A 14,546-nucleotide genomic window follows, 5' to 3' on the forward strand; every position below is an offset into this window, starting at 1 on the left:
ATTTACAAAACTAGCCCTTTAAAAAGTTACACCACAGTAGTTATATCATATATGCATTGTAATATACTTTTCTTTCAAGGCATAATTTCATATTTTGTCTTAAGGATCGTTTGGTAATCCATTGAGCCGAGGGTCTTTCGGAAACAGTCATCCTATCTTGGTAGCAGTAAGGTCTGCGTACACTCTACCCTCCCCAGACCCCACGTTATGGGATTTCACTGGGTTGTTGTTGTTGTTGTTGTTGATCGTTTGGTAATCCCTGATTAGGGGATTATCCCAAAGTAAAATTTGGTATTGAATCTGTCCAATGTTTTCTTGTAGATATATTAGCTAAAATCAGGACAAAAATTTAAGAATTATATGTTCCGTATAGAAGGTGGATTACAATTCCAAAATTATAATTGGGATAATCTTGTTTGTTAAGAGCTAAGCGATCCCTAATAGTATATCCTTCTGCTGATATAGCATGTAAGCCTCAAACCTTTATAGCGCCTTAAGATTTTATTTTTTAACCCTGTTATTGGCTACATTTTTGTCAAAAGAACCTACTAACACTACTTGCCTCTATACAACAACAAAGCAGTATAATCTCACTAAGGGATAGAATGCACGTAGATCTTACCCCTATCTTCATGGATAGAGGTTGTTTCCGATAGACCCACATCTCAAGAAGTGCTTTCAAATCAAGTTAGAAAGAAAAATTATCGGCCGCAAAAATAGTAAGATAAACGAAGCAAAAAAGCGACTAGTAATAAAATTGGAGGGTAAGATACTAGGAGGGTACTAGTAACACTACTAAATATTAAGAATATATATTACATGAAGAAAAGAAATAACCTCTACCTAATTTAGCCATAGAGAAGTTTTTTCTTCTTATTGTTCAGAAGGAATGTTTCAGCATCACACTGAGATAGTGAGGCTGAGCTACAAAAGAATTTACAATGCTCTCTTCCTCTTCAAAAAGAAAGGCTAAAAGCAACTACACTTCTATAGCAAAAGAACTTAAACTTCCAAGCTTTCAAGAATGAGACTAACTTTTGTACAGCTCCGAATTCTAATCCTACTAATCTCCATTAATGTATGATGGAATGTGAATGAGCAATCAATCTTCCTCATCAGAATCAAAGTTTTGCCTTCTTCTTAAAGATTCAATCACTTCAGGAGGCTTGTCTCCTCTGCTTAGTCCTCCACCACCTGAGTGAGACTTGAGCCTAGGTGCCTTCATTGCACTAAGTGGTGGAGTTAATGTTCCTCTATTAACTTCCCTTAGCACCGATCGAGCTGTGACAGCCGCCACTGCATCTGCCATGGCTGACGCAATTTTCGTATTGCCCTCATCGGATTTCTTGTTCATGAAGCTTGAACTTGCCTTAGTATTAATTGGTGACCGATAAAGATCTGATCTTTGCATGGTTGCAACTGCCTCAGTAGCAGCTGACTTTGCCTTCATCGATTCGTATTTTTGCATGTCGTAAACCAGCTCTTTCTGGAGCTGCTTATCAGCAACCAACATGTCATCAATCTCGTTCTTGTAATCCTTGAGGAGGTTCCTAAGGCATTCCATGAGCGAACCAGTGAGAGGACTATTTTTGCTCTCGAGTAGACGTTTTAACTCTATAAAAATGGGGATAGTATTCTGGATTAAGCTTTTCTTGACTGCTTGTGTTACTGCTCTTCCCTTTGCTGCTGAGGATGCTCCTCCATCTGCCCCATCTTCTTCCACATCTGCTGATTCTGTGGTCGACCCACGGCTAGTGGAAATTCGGATCTCCTTACTAGAAAGAACTTGGAATGCATCCTGATCATAATACAATTCGAAATGAGTGCCAAAACAAGTTTATTACAACAACATACCCAGTAAACTCCCACAATGTGGGGTCTTGGGGGGGGGTAAAGTGTACGCAGACCTTACCGTGAGGAGGTTGTTTCCGAAAGACCCTCGGCTCAAAAGAGAACAAGACAAAAGAGCAGATAAGGACAAGCATAACAAAACAATATGAAACAAGAAGCAACAAAAGCGAGATAGTCATGATAAACAGTAGCTACCATAAATAAATAAGATACTCGAAGTACAAGACCCAACAATATAAGTAGAAATCAGATGGCAATAAACGAATGAGCAAACTACAACTACTAGGACGAAAGAAGTAAGCGAGACTACCTCCTAACCTTTTATCCTAATCTGAGTCCTCCACAACCTCCTATCTAAGGTCATGTCCTCGGTAAGTTAAAATTGTGCCATGTCCTGTCTAACCACCTGTTATATCCCATATTTTCATACATTGGGACGTTTTAAACTAAACGTGACAAGTTAAAGACAAGACTATTTTAAGATACGAAGTAGAGATTTTAACTTCCGGTTTCGTTTCAAGTCATAATTTAACTACAATTTCGTTTGGCATTGATATATTAATGGAAAATTGGGATTAAACTAACCATAAGTGGGATTGGGAACAAAAAAAATCTGCCCATATTTTTTTCCATGTGTAGCCGTGTAGATTAGTGCCATGGTCAAAGGTTATTGACCCAAGATTAGTGTGGTACACATGTCCAAGTCTTGTAGGGAATACACATAGTGAAAAATCTGATTCACTCCACAACTCACTACATCATTTCAACACTTACAAGTTAAGAACACATAGAGAGAGAAAGGGAAACTCTTGACCTAGAGCTAGCCGAGAGTGAGGTCCAAATTTGCTCCAAAAAAAAAATCAGTTTTCTTCCTCAAATCAACTCCTCATTTAGTGTACAAGAATATGTAGTAGTTGTTGAAACGAAACAAAGAAGTGTAGCACCTCAATAGTGTTGAAGATTCGGCCAAAGTGAAGAACAAGATTGTAAGGTAAGAATGCTTATTGTTCTTGTGTTTCATGACGATTTGAATGTATAGTTCATGCATGTTGTTGTTGGATTGTTGTTGTAGTTGAAGTAGAGAGTTAGCCATGAGTATTGGTGAAGTCATGGTTGATTTCATTTTGCTTGTATTGTTGATGAATTGAATATGTATCAACATAGGTAAATGAACAAAGATTGTAGAAGTTTGTTTGTGATGTGGCATGTTGGATATTGGACTGTTTTTCTAAAAATTAAAATGAGCCATGTGTTGAAGACTCTAATGAAATCATGTTTAATCTTCTTGTACATGTATTGGAAATGGATTGAATGTGTTGTAGTTTGGATAAAAGGATGAAAATCATGAAGTTGTTGGAATAGTGTTGAAGCCGTGTAAAGGGACTGTTTTAGGGGAGATTATGGACTGTTTTGTGTCACATTTTGATTGTTGTTGTTATGGACATTGTGGTGTATTGTATGCATGTTGAATATGTGAATTAAGGTGTTAAAGAAATGAATTATGTTGAAGCATACAAGCAGTCCAAAACAGTGGACTGTTTTAGTGCTAGAAGTGAATTTGTATGTGTTGAGTGTTGATTCTTGTTGTGAACGTTTAGTGAAAGTGAAGTGCAATGATTCAGGTCGAAATTGGAAGGATTTGTGGGCTGTTATAAGAATGGAAATGATGCTAAAACAGTTCCAAGAATCATGAAAGTAATGTCATTAAACATGTTGTTGTCATTGTAAGGTTTTAGTGTCGACAATGTAGCTATTCGCGTACGAATTTGGTGATATATTTATTGTGTGACTGCTGGTCGTATTTTACTGAAATTATATGAAATGAAGACATGAAATAATGTGTAAGAATCATATGTGGTTTGCTTGGTATGTTCGTAAACGTTTGCAAGAATTCCGGGCACCTTTATGTTGTTGGTTAGGGACTGTTTTGGGCGTGTTGATTGGTTAGGGACTGTTTTGGGCGTGTTGTGGTTAGGGACTGTTTTGGAAATGTTGTCTTCTTTAAATTGGAAAGACTAATGATAGTTAAGAATATATATTGTATTTACGTTGTTTGGGTTGTTGTAAAGTTGTTACACGAAAACGTTAAGGCTACGGATTATTAGGAGTAACTTGAGAATGTAGTAGCCGTATGTGAATCGTTATGGAATGTTGTATTTGGAATGTTATGTGGGCTGTCCGGATTGGTATTGAACATATGATTATTGATGTTGGATTGGTTGCATGTAGTTGGTTTGAATGCGAACGAAACGTCGTTTAAACGTTAGAAAGGGATTGTGAGCGTCAAAATACATATTAAATTCCTTTGTAGACTAATTGTAGCTCTTGATATCTTGATATAGGATAAGTGTTATTGGGAAGCAAGTACAAGTATAATACGACTAAACGCTAAAGGTATGTAAAGCCTATTCTTTCTTTCTTTTGGCATGTCCTAGACGTAAGTATGAAACGATATGAACCTTGGGGTAAATTCTACTCTCTAGTTCCATGCATGACTTATGATTCTATATTTCCTTAATGCTATTGTCACGAGTCTACTACATGATTGACTAATGAATGATGTATAGAAGTTCTTACTCTTAAAAGAATGGCATGAACAGAAGCATACTTGACTTTCAAAAACTACACCATGTCAATTTGATACATGTACATGAAAGCTGAAATGTTCCTTGCTATAACTTATAATGAGAGTTGAAAAGAATTGAATATGATTATTATCCCTTGCTATTGTCACGAGTCTACTACATGATTGACTAATGAATGATGTATAGAAGTTCTTACTCTTAAAAGAATGGCATGAACAGAAGCATACTTGACTTTCAAAAACTACACCATGTCAATTTGATACATGTACATGAAAGCTGAAATGTTCCTTGCTATAACTTATAATGAGAGTTGAAAAGAATTGAATATGATTATTATCCCAATACTTTAGAGTTGGTTAGTTGCTTATCTATTGAGTCTCAAAAGATGAATTGCATATATGTGGTTGCTTATTATTCTGCTCGTGCTTACCGCTATATCCTTCACTGAGTCCCGGGCCAGGACACGTTCTCGTGCGCATATTTACTATATTAATCACCGAGTCCCTCACTAGAGGGCCGAGACACGTTATATATATATATATATATATATATATGATGATATGATGATATGATGATGTGATGATATGGAGATGGTGGCCAGGAGGGCATATTCCCTATTACCGAGTCCCTTATTAAAGGGTCGGGACACGTCTATGTTTATGTTTATGATGCTATGATTTTAATTACCGAGTCCCTCATTAAAGGGCCGGGACACGTTATATATATATGTTATATACAGAATGATTATGCAGCTTTGATTACAAAACTCTATAACGATATTGATATGAGAATGATACAGATGAAATATGTCCAAAGGCAAGTTTTATGAATTTCTGATTGTTGCATTGGGTCCTACATACTTTGTCTCCTTATGAGTCTATTACTACATTTCATGCTTTACATGCTCAGTACATATTCCGTACTGACCCCCTTTCTTCGGGGGGCTGCGTTCATGCCCGCAGGTACAGACGCTCGTTTTGGAGATCCGTCAGCTTAGGGTACCTATTCAGCTATTTTGGACTGCTCCTTTGTTCCGGAGCCTAGCCTGTGGTATAACTTCCTTTTATGGTATATATAAGTGTTTACTCGGGGTACGGCGGGGCCCTGTCCCGTCATATGATACTATCACTACTCTTAGAGGTCTGTGGACATCTGTGTGGGTCTGTATATAGTTGTTGTTGCGTTGTATGAACATGACTTATGTTTGGGGCGTACCCATTCGTGATGGCAGCCTTGTCGGCTTGCATATGTGTGTATGTTTGGAATGTTGCGTGTAGTGGCAGCCTTGTCGGCTTGCGTATATATATATATATATATGTGTTGTTGTTGAAAAGTTTTAACTCCTCAGAAGACATGTGCATATGACATACAGAATTGTGACAGCTTTAGAATAACGTCCTGTCTTTTCTAAACAAATGAGTTCATGATATGCTAGCTGTAAATGACTATAGTTAACAAGTGACATGAGTGTCCAATTCGGGCACTAGTCACGGCCTACTGGGTTGGGTCGTGACACCACCTCTCCCCAAAACAAGTTTATTAACCAACAAAATTTCACCAATCGGTGAAGGAATCCTCATAATCCTCACACAAACGAGCAAAGACATGAGATTTAAGCTCAATATTGGTGAACACAAGACAATCTTCTATTGTAGTCCAAAATTAAGGAAAGCCGAGGATTGTGGTTTCAAGTGATATGCACTATATAAATCTAAAGGCTACGTTGTTTTTCACTAAGGGGTGTTTGGCATGGAGGAAAATGGTTTCCAATTTTCCCATGTTTGGTTGGTCAAAATATTCTGGAAAACATTTTCTTTAGGAAAACAAGTTTCTTCAAAATGAGGAAAATGACTTCCCTAATGAAAGTAGGGAAAACAAGTTCAATAAGTGATAATCCAAGTTCATTCTCTTCCCCACACACCCAACGCCCACGACCCCCACCCTTTGACCATCTCACCCCCCTCCACCCCCACTTCCCACACCATCACACGCCCATAATGTTTTGCTAGCCCACACACCCAACACCCACGACCCCCACCCCTAGCCCACTTGTCTAGAAAATATTTCCTTCATACCAAACACACCCTAAACCTTGAACCTATATGTAGGTCGGTTTAAGCAATCCTCTGTTTTGGAACAATAGAAACAGTACTTTAAGAATAAATACTGATCGTAACCAGTAATAAACATTATGTGAGTCCTTCTCGTTTAACAATTTATGGAGGCTGAGGTCATTGGTTAGGAATTGGTACCTGCAGAACGGACTGTCCAGTCGCATCCTCAATATTAAGCAAACCATCAGATGCAGCAGCAAGGATCTCCGCACATATTTTGGCAAATGTGGCTAGTAGGTGCTCTGGAGCCATTTGTTTTAGTAATGTCACATATATGTGCATTCTTGAAGACCTCGACTTCTCATCATTTCCTCTGTACAAAAGCTAAAAGTTAGAAGAGTTTCTTGTTACCAACCAGAAAATAACAATAGACAACGACATCCTTACCGTATAGAAAAAATCCGGGTCTCATTTCGTGAATTCTGAGGATTACTGGATCCAGTATGAGCGTTGCAGTCATTCAGCACAAACATGGCCTCTACAAAACTGTTATAGGCCAAAAGTGGTGCTTTGGCTGCAGAGAAATTGCAAAAAGGGAATAATAAGTTTAGCAGGTAAATATACTTTTAATTGTTAAATTTACGGAGATTCACCTTTTAATATATTTCCAAATAGAAAATCAGCCAATTGTCTTATCTTCTCTGATTCATCAACAAGAGATAACAGGAACCGAAGGAAAAGCACTCCTCTCCACTTGACGTAGTCTCTCTGAGTACAAGAAAGGACAGATGACAGTTAAAAAGCATAATCAATATCGCTTGCCTAAAATTTAGAAAGAGAATGACTTCAGGAGTGTACCTGCAATAGTCTGGATAGTAGTATAAATGTCTGCCTTCTAACAAGTTCGCATGGATCACGTAGGCATTTGGTGATCTTTGATAGGTAACTTTTTGATTAAGAGTTGCACATAAAAATTATGTCAGGGAAAACTATATGCGCAAGCTGATATAGACATGTTTATGAGTACCAATGGACTTACCAGTCAACTAGAGCAGTATAGCGTACACAGAAATCTGCCATCACTACAACTATGTTGTTGCGGAGGGAAGCACAATCACCCTTCTCAAGCTCCTGGAAAACACAACAATAGAGAACGTTGTCAGTAGCAGAAATTATATTGTAGAGTAGGGCTGGCAAAATGGTTAAGAAAAACAGGTAACCATCCATAACTGACTTTTTAAAAATGGATCAAATATGGATATTATCCACTATAAGATGGATATCCAGATGGATAATATGGATGTCCATGTTATCATCCATTTGTCTGCTTGTTATTTTTCATGAGTTCTTGCTTCTAAGAGACTAAGCTTATTTTGACTTTTAGCTTGTGTTCTCACTTGACGATTCCTGAAACTATGGATAATATGGATATCCATATTTTATGTTGGTTAACCCATTTTTTATCCATGTTAAATATGGGCGGGTCAGATATTTTATCCCTTTTCGACCCGCCTATATCCGACCCGAACCACCCGTTTGACACTCCTATTGGAGTAACTTTTTTGGATGGGCAGAATCCATATGAACCAAAGAGGTGGTTGGCCTTTTCTCTGAACCAAAGGGATCCAAGTTTCATCAAACCCGTTTGTCCCTCTATATAGCTAAAAGAACTTAGTGACAGTGATGACATGTACATATAACTGTATATTCACCTTCAAGAAATACCTAGAAAATAATCAAAGTGAGAGACATATATTTGCTTTCCATTCACGTCCAAATTGTTAGTTTCTGTAATAGTTGTTTTTCCAGTCATTCAGAACCTTGAGTGTAAAGCAATGTCGTAACAGTCATACCTGGACAAACAGAGGAATGTAGCGCTTTGCAAGTTTCCCATCAGTGAGGCAGATCTTTCCCATGGTTAGCCAAGCTTGAATATACAAGGAACGAGCAGTCCGCTTTATGGAAATCGAAGATTCTGCTGGTTTCTTAGCTCTAGTGTTACTGGTATCGGAAGTGATAATCGTGTGTAAAATGGGAACAATGGTTGATACATTAGCTGAAGGACAAATAATAACAAGAGATCCAATAGTATGAACTGCAGTTATTGTTTCTGGTAACAATTTAGAGTTTGACGCCACTGCTCTTTTTCCCTTTCCAGTCGTACCCCCAAGTGGTGTGAGAAAGATATCATTTCCGTGTTCTTCCACATTCTTTGACATGTATGCATCTAGAAATCTCGAAGCTTTGGATATTAGCTGATTTACCCATTTCGCAACAAGGGAATCACCCTCTTGAGGGTTCAGAGCCTTCCGCTTGCACAAAGTTCTGAGTGCTTTCACGTGAGCATTAACCTGCCACAGTCAAGGGCGACAGTGATGCAAAGTGTAAGTCATAAGAAAATGATCGATAGTGATGCAAAGTGTAAGTAGTAAGAAAATGATTTTTTTTTTCTTTCTTGTTCTGTGGGGGGTGAGGGGTGTATAAAGGATTTTTTACATAAATTGTTAATTTAAGCTCAGGAAGTTTTGATATAGTACACCGAATACTTTTATTCTACTACTGATCCCCATCCTCGGAAGGCATAATCTTATTAAACACCAAACCGGCTACATTTGCATTTGTAATTTGATTGTTTTCTATCCATCAAAACTGCAAATTTATGTTCTCAAACTACAACAACTATTGATGATAATTTGAAATAAATATAATGCACACAACCAACCAAGTTCTCTCCCATTTTAGGAAATGCTATTGTTGTCTTATCGTTAACTGTTTGAAGTAGGCTTACTAATAACAAAAACTCAATTTTACTCCTTTAGAGTTTCACAGATAAAAAAACATCTCTTAATTATGCAAAGTTGCTACACCAAGTCATAGAACTAATTCTGCAGTCTGCACCTAATTATCCTCTGCAAATCAAAAGTTTCCAGGCATTTTCCCTCGTGCACTATTCCTTAAGTTTATGATCTCTCATAAATGAAAACTTTCAATTGACTATTAGAGCATAGACATATGTAATATACCATAGTAGCTGGTGGAATTTCCGAAATACCGAACAATATATCGATCGCTAGAGGTTAGGCATTTTGATGTTGAAAGTTCAGGGAAGCAGAAACAAGAATCTAGTCGAGCACTTTCATATCAATGCTTTATTTCAAGAAAATTGAAATCAAACTGCAGGAAATCAGTTAAGTTAAATGAAACAACTAGATAATAAAGAGACCTGTCAACCTTGTTTGAAGTCGGATGAAGCAACTCACGTGCAAATCACTCCCTCCTTTTCAATTTACATGTCTTACTTTCATTTTTAGTTTGTTTCAAAAAGAATGTCACTTTCTATATTTTGTACTAACTCTTTAAATCCAACATTCTGCATGGCATATTTAAGACCACAAGATTCAAAAGCATTTTGGTACATTATACACATCTTTAGTTTAAGCACACAAGATTTTAAAGCTTGCTTTATTTTCTTAAACTTTGTGCCGAGTCAAACTAAGACAATTGAAACAGAGGGAGTACATATAATTTCTTATCAATTGCAAGAAGGGCAGGACACATGGAAGTATAATGCAAGATGTTACTGATGGCAGATACCTCTGTCGAATGCATGTTGAACTCCTCTAAACGTTGAAGAAGGTTATGAGCTAGATCTGCTGCAGGTTCAGGAGGCAGATCCATAGAAACATTAGAGATTGTTTGCAAAAGATATACGCGATCTGCAGCCCATGAAAAAGTGCTTGATGTTGTATTTAGCCCTTCCTCCGGACAACCTGGATCCCATGAGCTACCATGATCTGCAGTGGTGCCTTTATACTTGTCAAGGAGCTGCCAATGATGATGGAGGAATTCCCAATCCGTAGCTCGGGAAAGGAATGCTGACACCTCTGAGAGTAGAAACCAAACACCTGGAGGAGCTGTCCACTTATCTATTGGCATGGAATTGCTCAGCCACAGAGATTCGGACGACCTTATGATATTTTGAAGTGTAGTAACAATCTTAGGCTTTAGTTTTTTCTTCTTTCCTAAATTTGTGCAGATCTTCTTCACCCAGGGTGTCACCTCTCCGTCACTTATCTCTCTCAATATACCTAGAGCTCCCTGAGGATATAACAATTCCATTTCCGTCTCTAAAGCTGCTGCCTTGCCATTTGAATTAATGGATCCAGCTCTAGATATGCGATCCAGGACCAACTCTAGGAACAGATTCTCACACTCTTCCTGTATGCTAGATTCATTATCAGTTATTAGATGGGGAATGGAATGTAACCACTCCTTAACTACACTGCCTTCTGTGAATATCCTAAATGCCTGTAAAGCAAATGTAGACGTCGAATGAGACCAAATCAGGTAATAGATGCTATATTATCACAAAATGAGCAGAGAGGGAAGTGAATAATATAATAAATACGGAAGAATATATATATTAATTTGACATTTGAAAGCTAGAATTAAAGGAAAAGCAGAAGGCACAGAGTGGACCATTTTCCTAAAAAAAGGTTGAAAGGCGACAGAAACCTGGAAAGACAAAAGGAGAATGATGCAGGCTTGCTTCATGTCATTCTCAAGTCAAGTAAGTAATCATAATACGTAAAAGTGGAAAAGACAAAAGCGAACTAATGTTTGCAGACACTGGCAAAAAAAAAGGCACCACAAGTAATTTTAGAAGTAGCTGAAGAAGAGACATCGGTATTCTTTCCTCAAATAAGGGGAGTAAACTTGCTCCATGACCATGTCGAGATAATGGTAGTGTAATGCATTTTTTCCATTTCTGGATCAATGGCGTATTTACTGCCAATTAAAGAAGAATGGAAGTTAAACCTAAGTATGTTTAGGAAAGTGTGAGCAGAATCTGTCACAAGCTGCATAATAGTATGTCCCCCAATTTGTCTTTTATTTTGTACATAATTAACTTAAATTATCTAACCGATGATCCAGGAAACACAAGAAACTAAGTGGAGGCCCACTTAACTGTTATCAACATCAATACCAATCAATCAACTAAGCCTGAAATCCAAACCAATTGTTATATGACTGAAAACATTTAACATGTCTAACTTGCTATCAACCATTGTGCCTTGAAAAATTAGAACATTTATAACTTCTCTAAGCAACAGATGCTAGGTTCTAAGTCAAATCTCTTCATTTTAGAAACCTTGTCGTGTCCACATGCAAAGAACAAACTGGGGCCACCATGAGATAACAAAAAAGGGCAGCCCAGTGCACAAAGCATCCCGCATTAGCAGGGTTAGGGCAAGGGCCGCAACCCCAGGGGGGGTGTGATGTGGACAGCCTAACATAATGCAAGCATTAGTAGCTGCTTCCACAGCTTGAACCCGTGTCTTCTTAATTATTTTAACTAGTTAAAGATTAGACCACCACAAAAAAAAAAAAAAAAAAAAAAAAATGTATGTCTTGGGCATCGTCCCCTCATCCACTTCTTTCTCTCTCTCATATATGTTTTGTTATACTTCTTTTTTTCCACGTACTTTGTTATATTATGCTATTAATATAAAGTAGACTCAAAAGTCAATCTCATGTCACACTGTTAGAGCAAAAAAGTCGAGACTATTTTGTTCGAAGTGATCCTCCTTGTCAACAATTACATATGCCTCAGAAAGTCATCAGCAAATTGACATAATTGGATTCTAAACGTTGACTTCATCTATTTAGCTAGATTACTTAACTGAGATAAACAAGCTTAGTAAATATAAAAATTGCACATAAATCACTTAACCTCTGAAAGAGCTGAAATTGCCGCTTTCCTTATGCTAACAAGTGGATCAGAACATGCCATGCCTAATGTCTTAAGAAAATCTTCATCTGGAGCACTGTCTGAAAGAGATGTCAGCTTCGATATTACAAGAAGAGCAGCCTTCCTTACTGCAGCCTTCTCGTCCATACACCTTTTCTTCAAAATATCATTCATTACACTTCCAGGCTTATTATCAAACCCCATAAACTTCTTCAGCACAGCTTTGCTCTTATCATTCCCCGAGAAAAACCCCACCAATTGAGCCAAATTTGCCAAAGCACGAGCCCTTATTCCAGCAGTTGCATCCGAACAACGCTGAATCAACACCTCCAAACAACTCAACCCCCAAGAATTCTCAACCTCAACATCCAAATCCCACCCGAACGGATCCTTTAACGACATCATTAACGCTAAAATAAGGTCCACAGCTAATAACCTCAACTGCGCTTTCGCTTGGCTCATTTTCACCACATAACTAGCAAACTCGTCTTGATCCTCAAAGTCCATAACTTTAACAATTTCCACTATAGCTTCAACAGCTGCACCCCTTGGCTCAGCTTTTTCGGGTGCCTTTTGCACTATATACTTAGGCAAATTCAAGACTGCTTTTTTAATATCATTTGATTCTTTTCCCAACCCCATCATTCTATTAACCACAAATTCTAAACTTAAAGTTCTTGCAGGTGATTTAACTAATAAAATCAAAGGTGTCAAACACTTCAATATCTCAACAGATGATACCCCTTGATCACCATGTTCACTTTTCAACACTTCACTCAAAATCTCATTACATAACTCACAAAACCTCATATAATTCCCCGAATTCGCGCATAAATCAACTGCTTTAACCGCGATTTCACTCACAGTTTGTACTAAACTCCTTAAACAATCCGGAAATCGACCTAAATGAACCAACCCCAACACCAATTTCAACCTTTCTAGCACAATAAACAACACCCTAACATCAAATTCACTCTCATTTTCAAAATTTACCCCACTTTTTCGACTATTACCCGTTCGGGCCCTTCCTTTTTTCTTCTTTCCTTGACTATTTGTACCTAACCCATTTTCAGAAACCCTAAAGGGTGTCTTAAAACCTTGTCTAATTGATCTAAGAAGTGATAAAAAACCCATAGGACTAAAAAGTGTGAAAACAGGTGAATTAGGGGTTAAAAGTAGAGATAAGTAAACTTTAGAGGCTAAAATTGAAACATTTGAAGGTGAAGAATCCATTGTTAAAGCAATTGAATTGATTAATGAAGTGGGTGAGAGATTTCTTGAAGATAATTCATCGTAAAAATCGTTAATATCTATTGGATCGTTGGTTTTCAAAGTGTGATCTAAAAGGGTTTGTAAGTCTTTTAAGGATTGTTGTGAAATGGGTGTTTGAATTTCCAGGTTGTTTACTATTCTTTGTATTGTGTCTTCCATGGAGAATTTGGAAGCCATTGTTGAGGTTTTTTGAAAGCTTGAGTTTTGGTCAAATGTGTGTTTTATATTTGTGATTTTGAATTTTTGGTTTTGCCGCTCAATTGAATATGTTTAAAAAAGGATTGGAAAAGGGTCATATTTGTACCTTACCGTCGAAAATAAGCTATATTTGTCATCTGTTATACTTTTTCAATAAGTATACTTTAAGATTTATATTTTAGAGTTATATTTAACTCTCGCCGGTTAAAACTAGTTATATTTACCCCTCACCCATTAAACCATCATTTTCAGCTTTAAAAAGTCATGTGTCTTGCTTTTACTGAACGGAAAAAGCAGCCTTGTCCTTATAGAGTTCAGAAGAAAAGTCGTGTTATATTTACCCCTCACTCTAAAGCGTAAATAGAGTTCAGTTTCATAATAGAACGTTGAAAACGAGATGAATTGTTATCAGGAATTAATTTTCTTTCTGGGAGAATAGCACGATATTTGGATAGTCATAATTAAAAATAAGGCACTTCACTACATTCTTTTTTAAATTGCGTCAAAATGGTAAGTATATAGTAATTGAAAATTACGTGAACTTTGATTTCACTCTTTTTAACGTAACTTGTTCTTTTTAAGGGAGAGAAAAGTCATAGGAGTGAAAGTGTGAAAACAAGTAAATTAGGGGGTTAAAAGTAGAGATAAGTAAACTTTAGAGGCTAAAATTGAAACATTTGAAGGTGAAGAATCCATTGTTGAAGCAATTGAATTGATTAATGAAGTGGGTGAGAGATTTCTTGAAGACAATTCATCGTAAAAGTCGTTAATATCTATTGGATCGTTGGTTTTCAAAGCGTGATCTAATAAGGTTTTGTAAGTCTTTTAGTGATT

General features: G+C 37.2%; 1 protein-coding gene across 1 annotated transcript; it reads right to left on the reverse strand.

Moving 5' to 3' along the window:
• Positions 1-770: 770 nt before the first annotated feature.
• On the reverse strand, positions 771-13,743 carry LOC132604530 (uncharacterized). The gene is made up of 9 exons (XM_060318072.1): positions 12,225-13,743; positions 10,085-10,798; positions 8,344-8,841; positions 7,530-7,621; positions 7,349-7,436; positions 7,144-7,258; positions 6,938-7,064; positions 6,689-6,863; positions 771-1,798 (listed from the first exon to the last, which is right to left on the reverse strand). Exons 1-9 carry the CDS (start codon positions 13,689-13,691, stop codon positions 1,103-1,105), a joined length of 3,972 nt encoding a protein of 1,323 aa, XP_060174055.1. The 5' UTR covers positions 13,692-13,743; the 3' UTR covers positions 771-1,102.
• Positions 13,744-14,546: the final 803 nt, after the last annotated feature.

This window comes from Lycium barbarum, chromosome 7 (assembly GCF_019175385.1).
Source record: "Lycium barbarum isolate Lr01 chromosome 7, ASM1917538v2, whole genome shotgun sequence".
NCBI classification, from domain to species: domain Eukaryota; kingdom Viridiplantae; phylum Streptophyta; class Magnoliopsida; order Solanales; family Solanaceae; genus Lycium; species Lycium barbarum.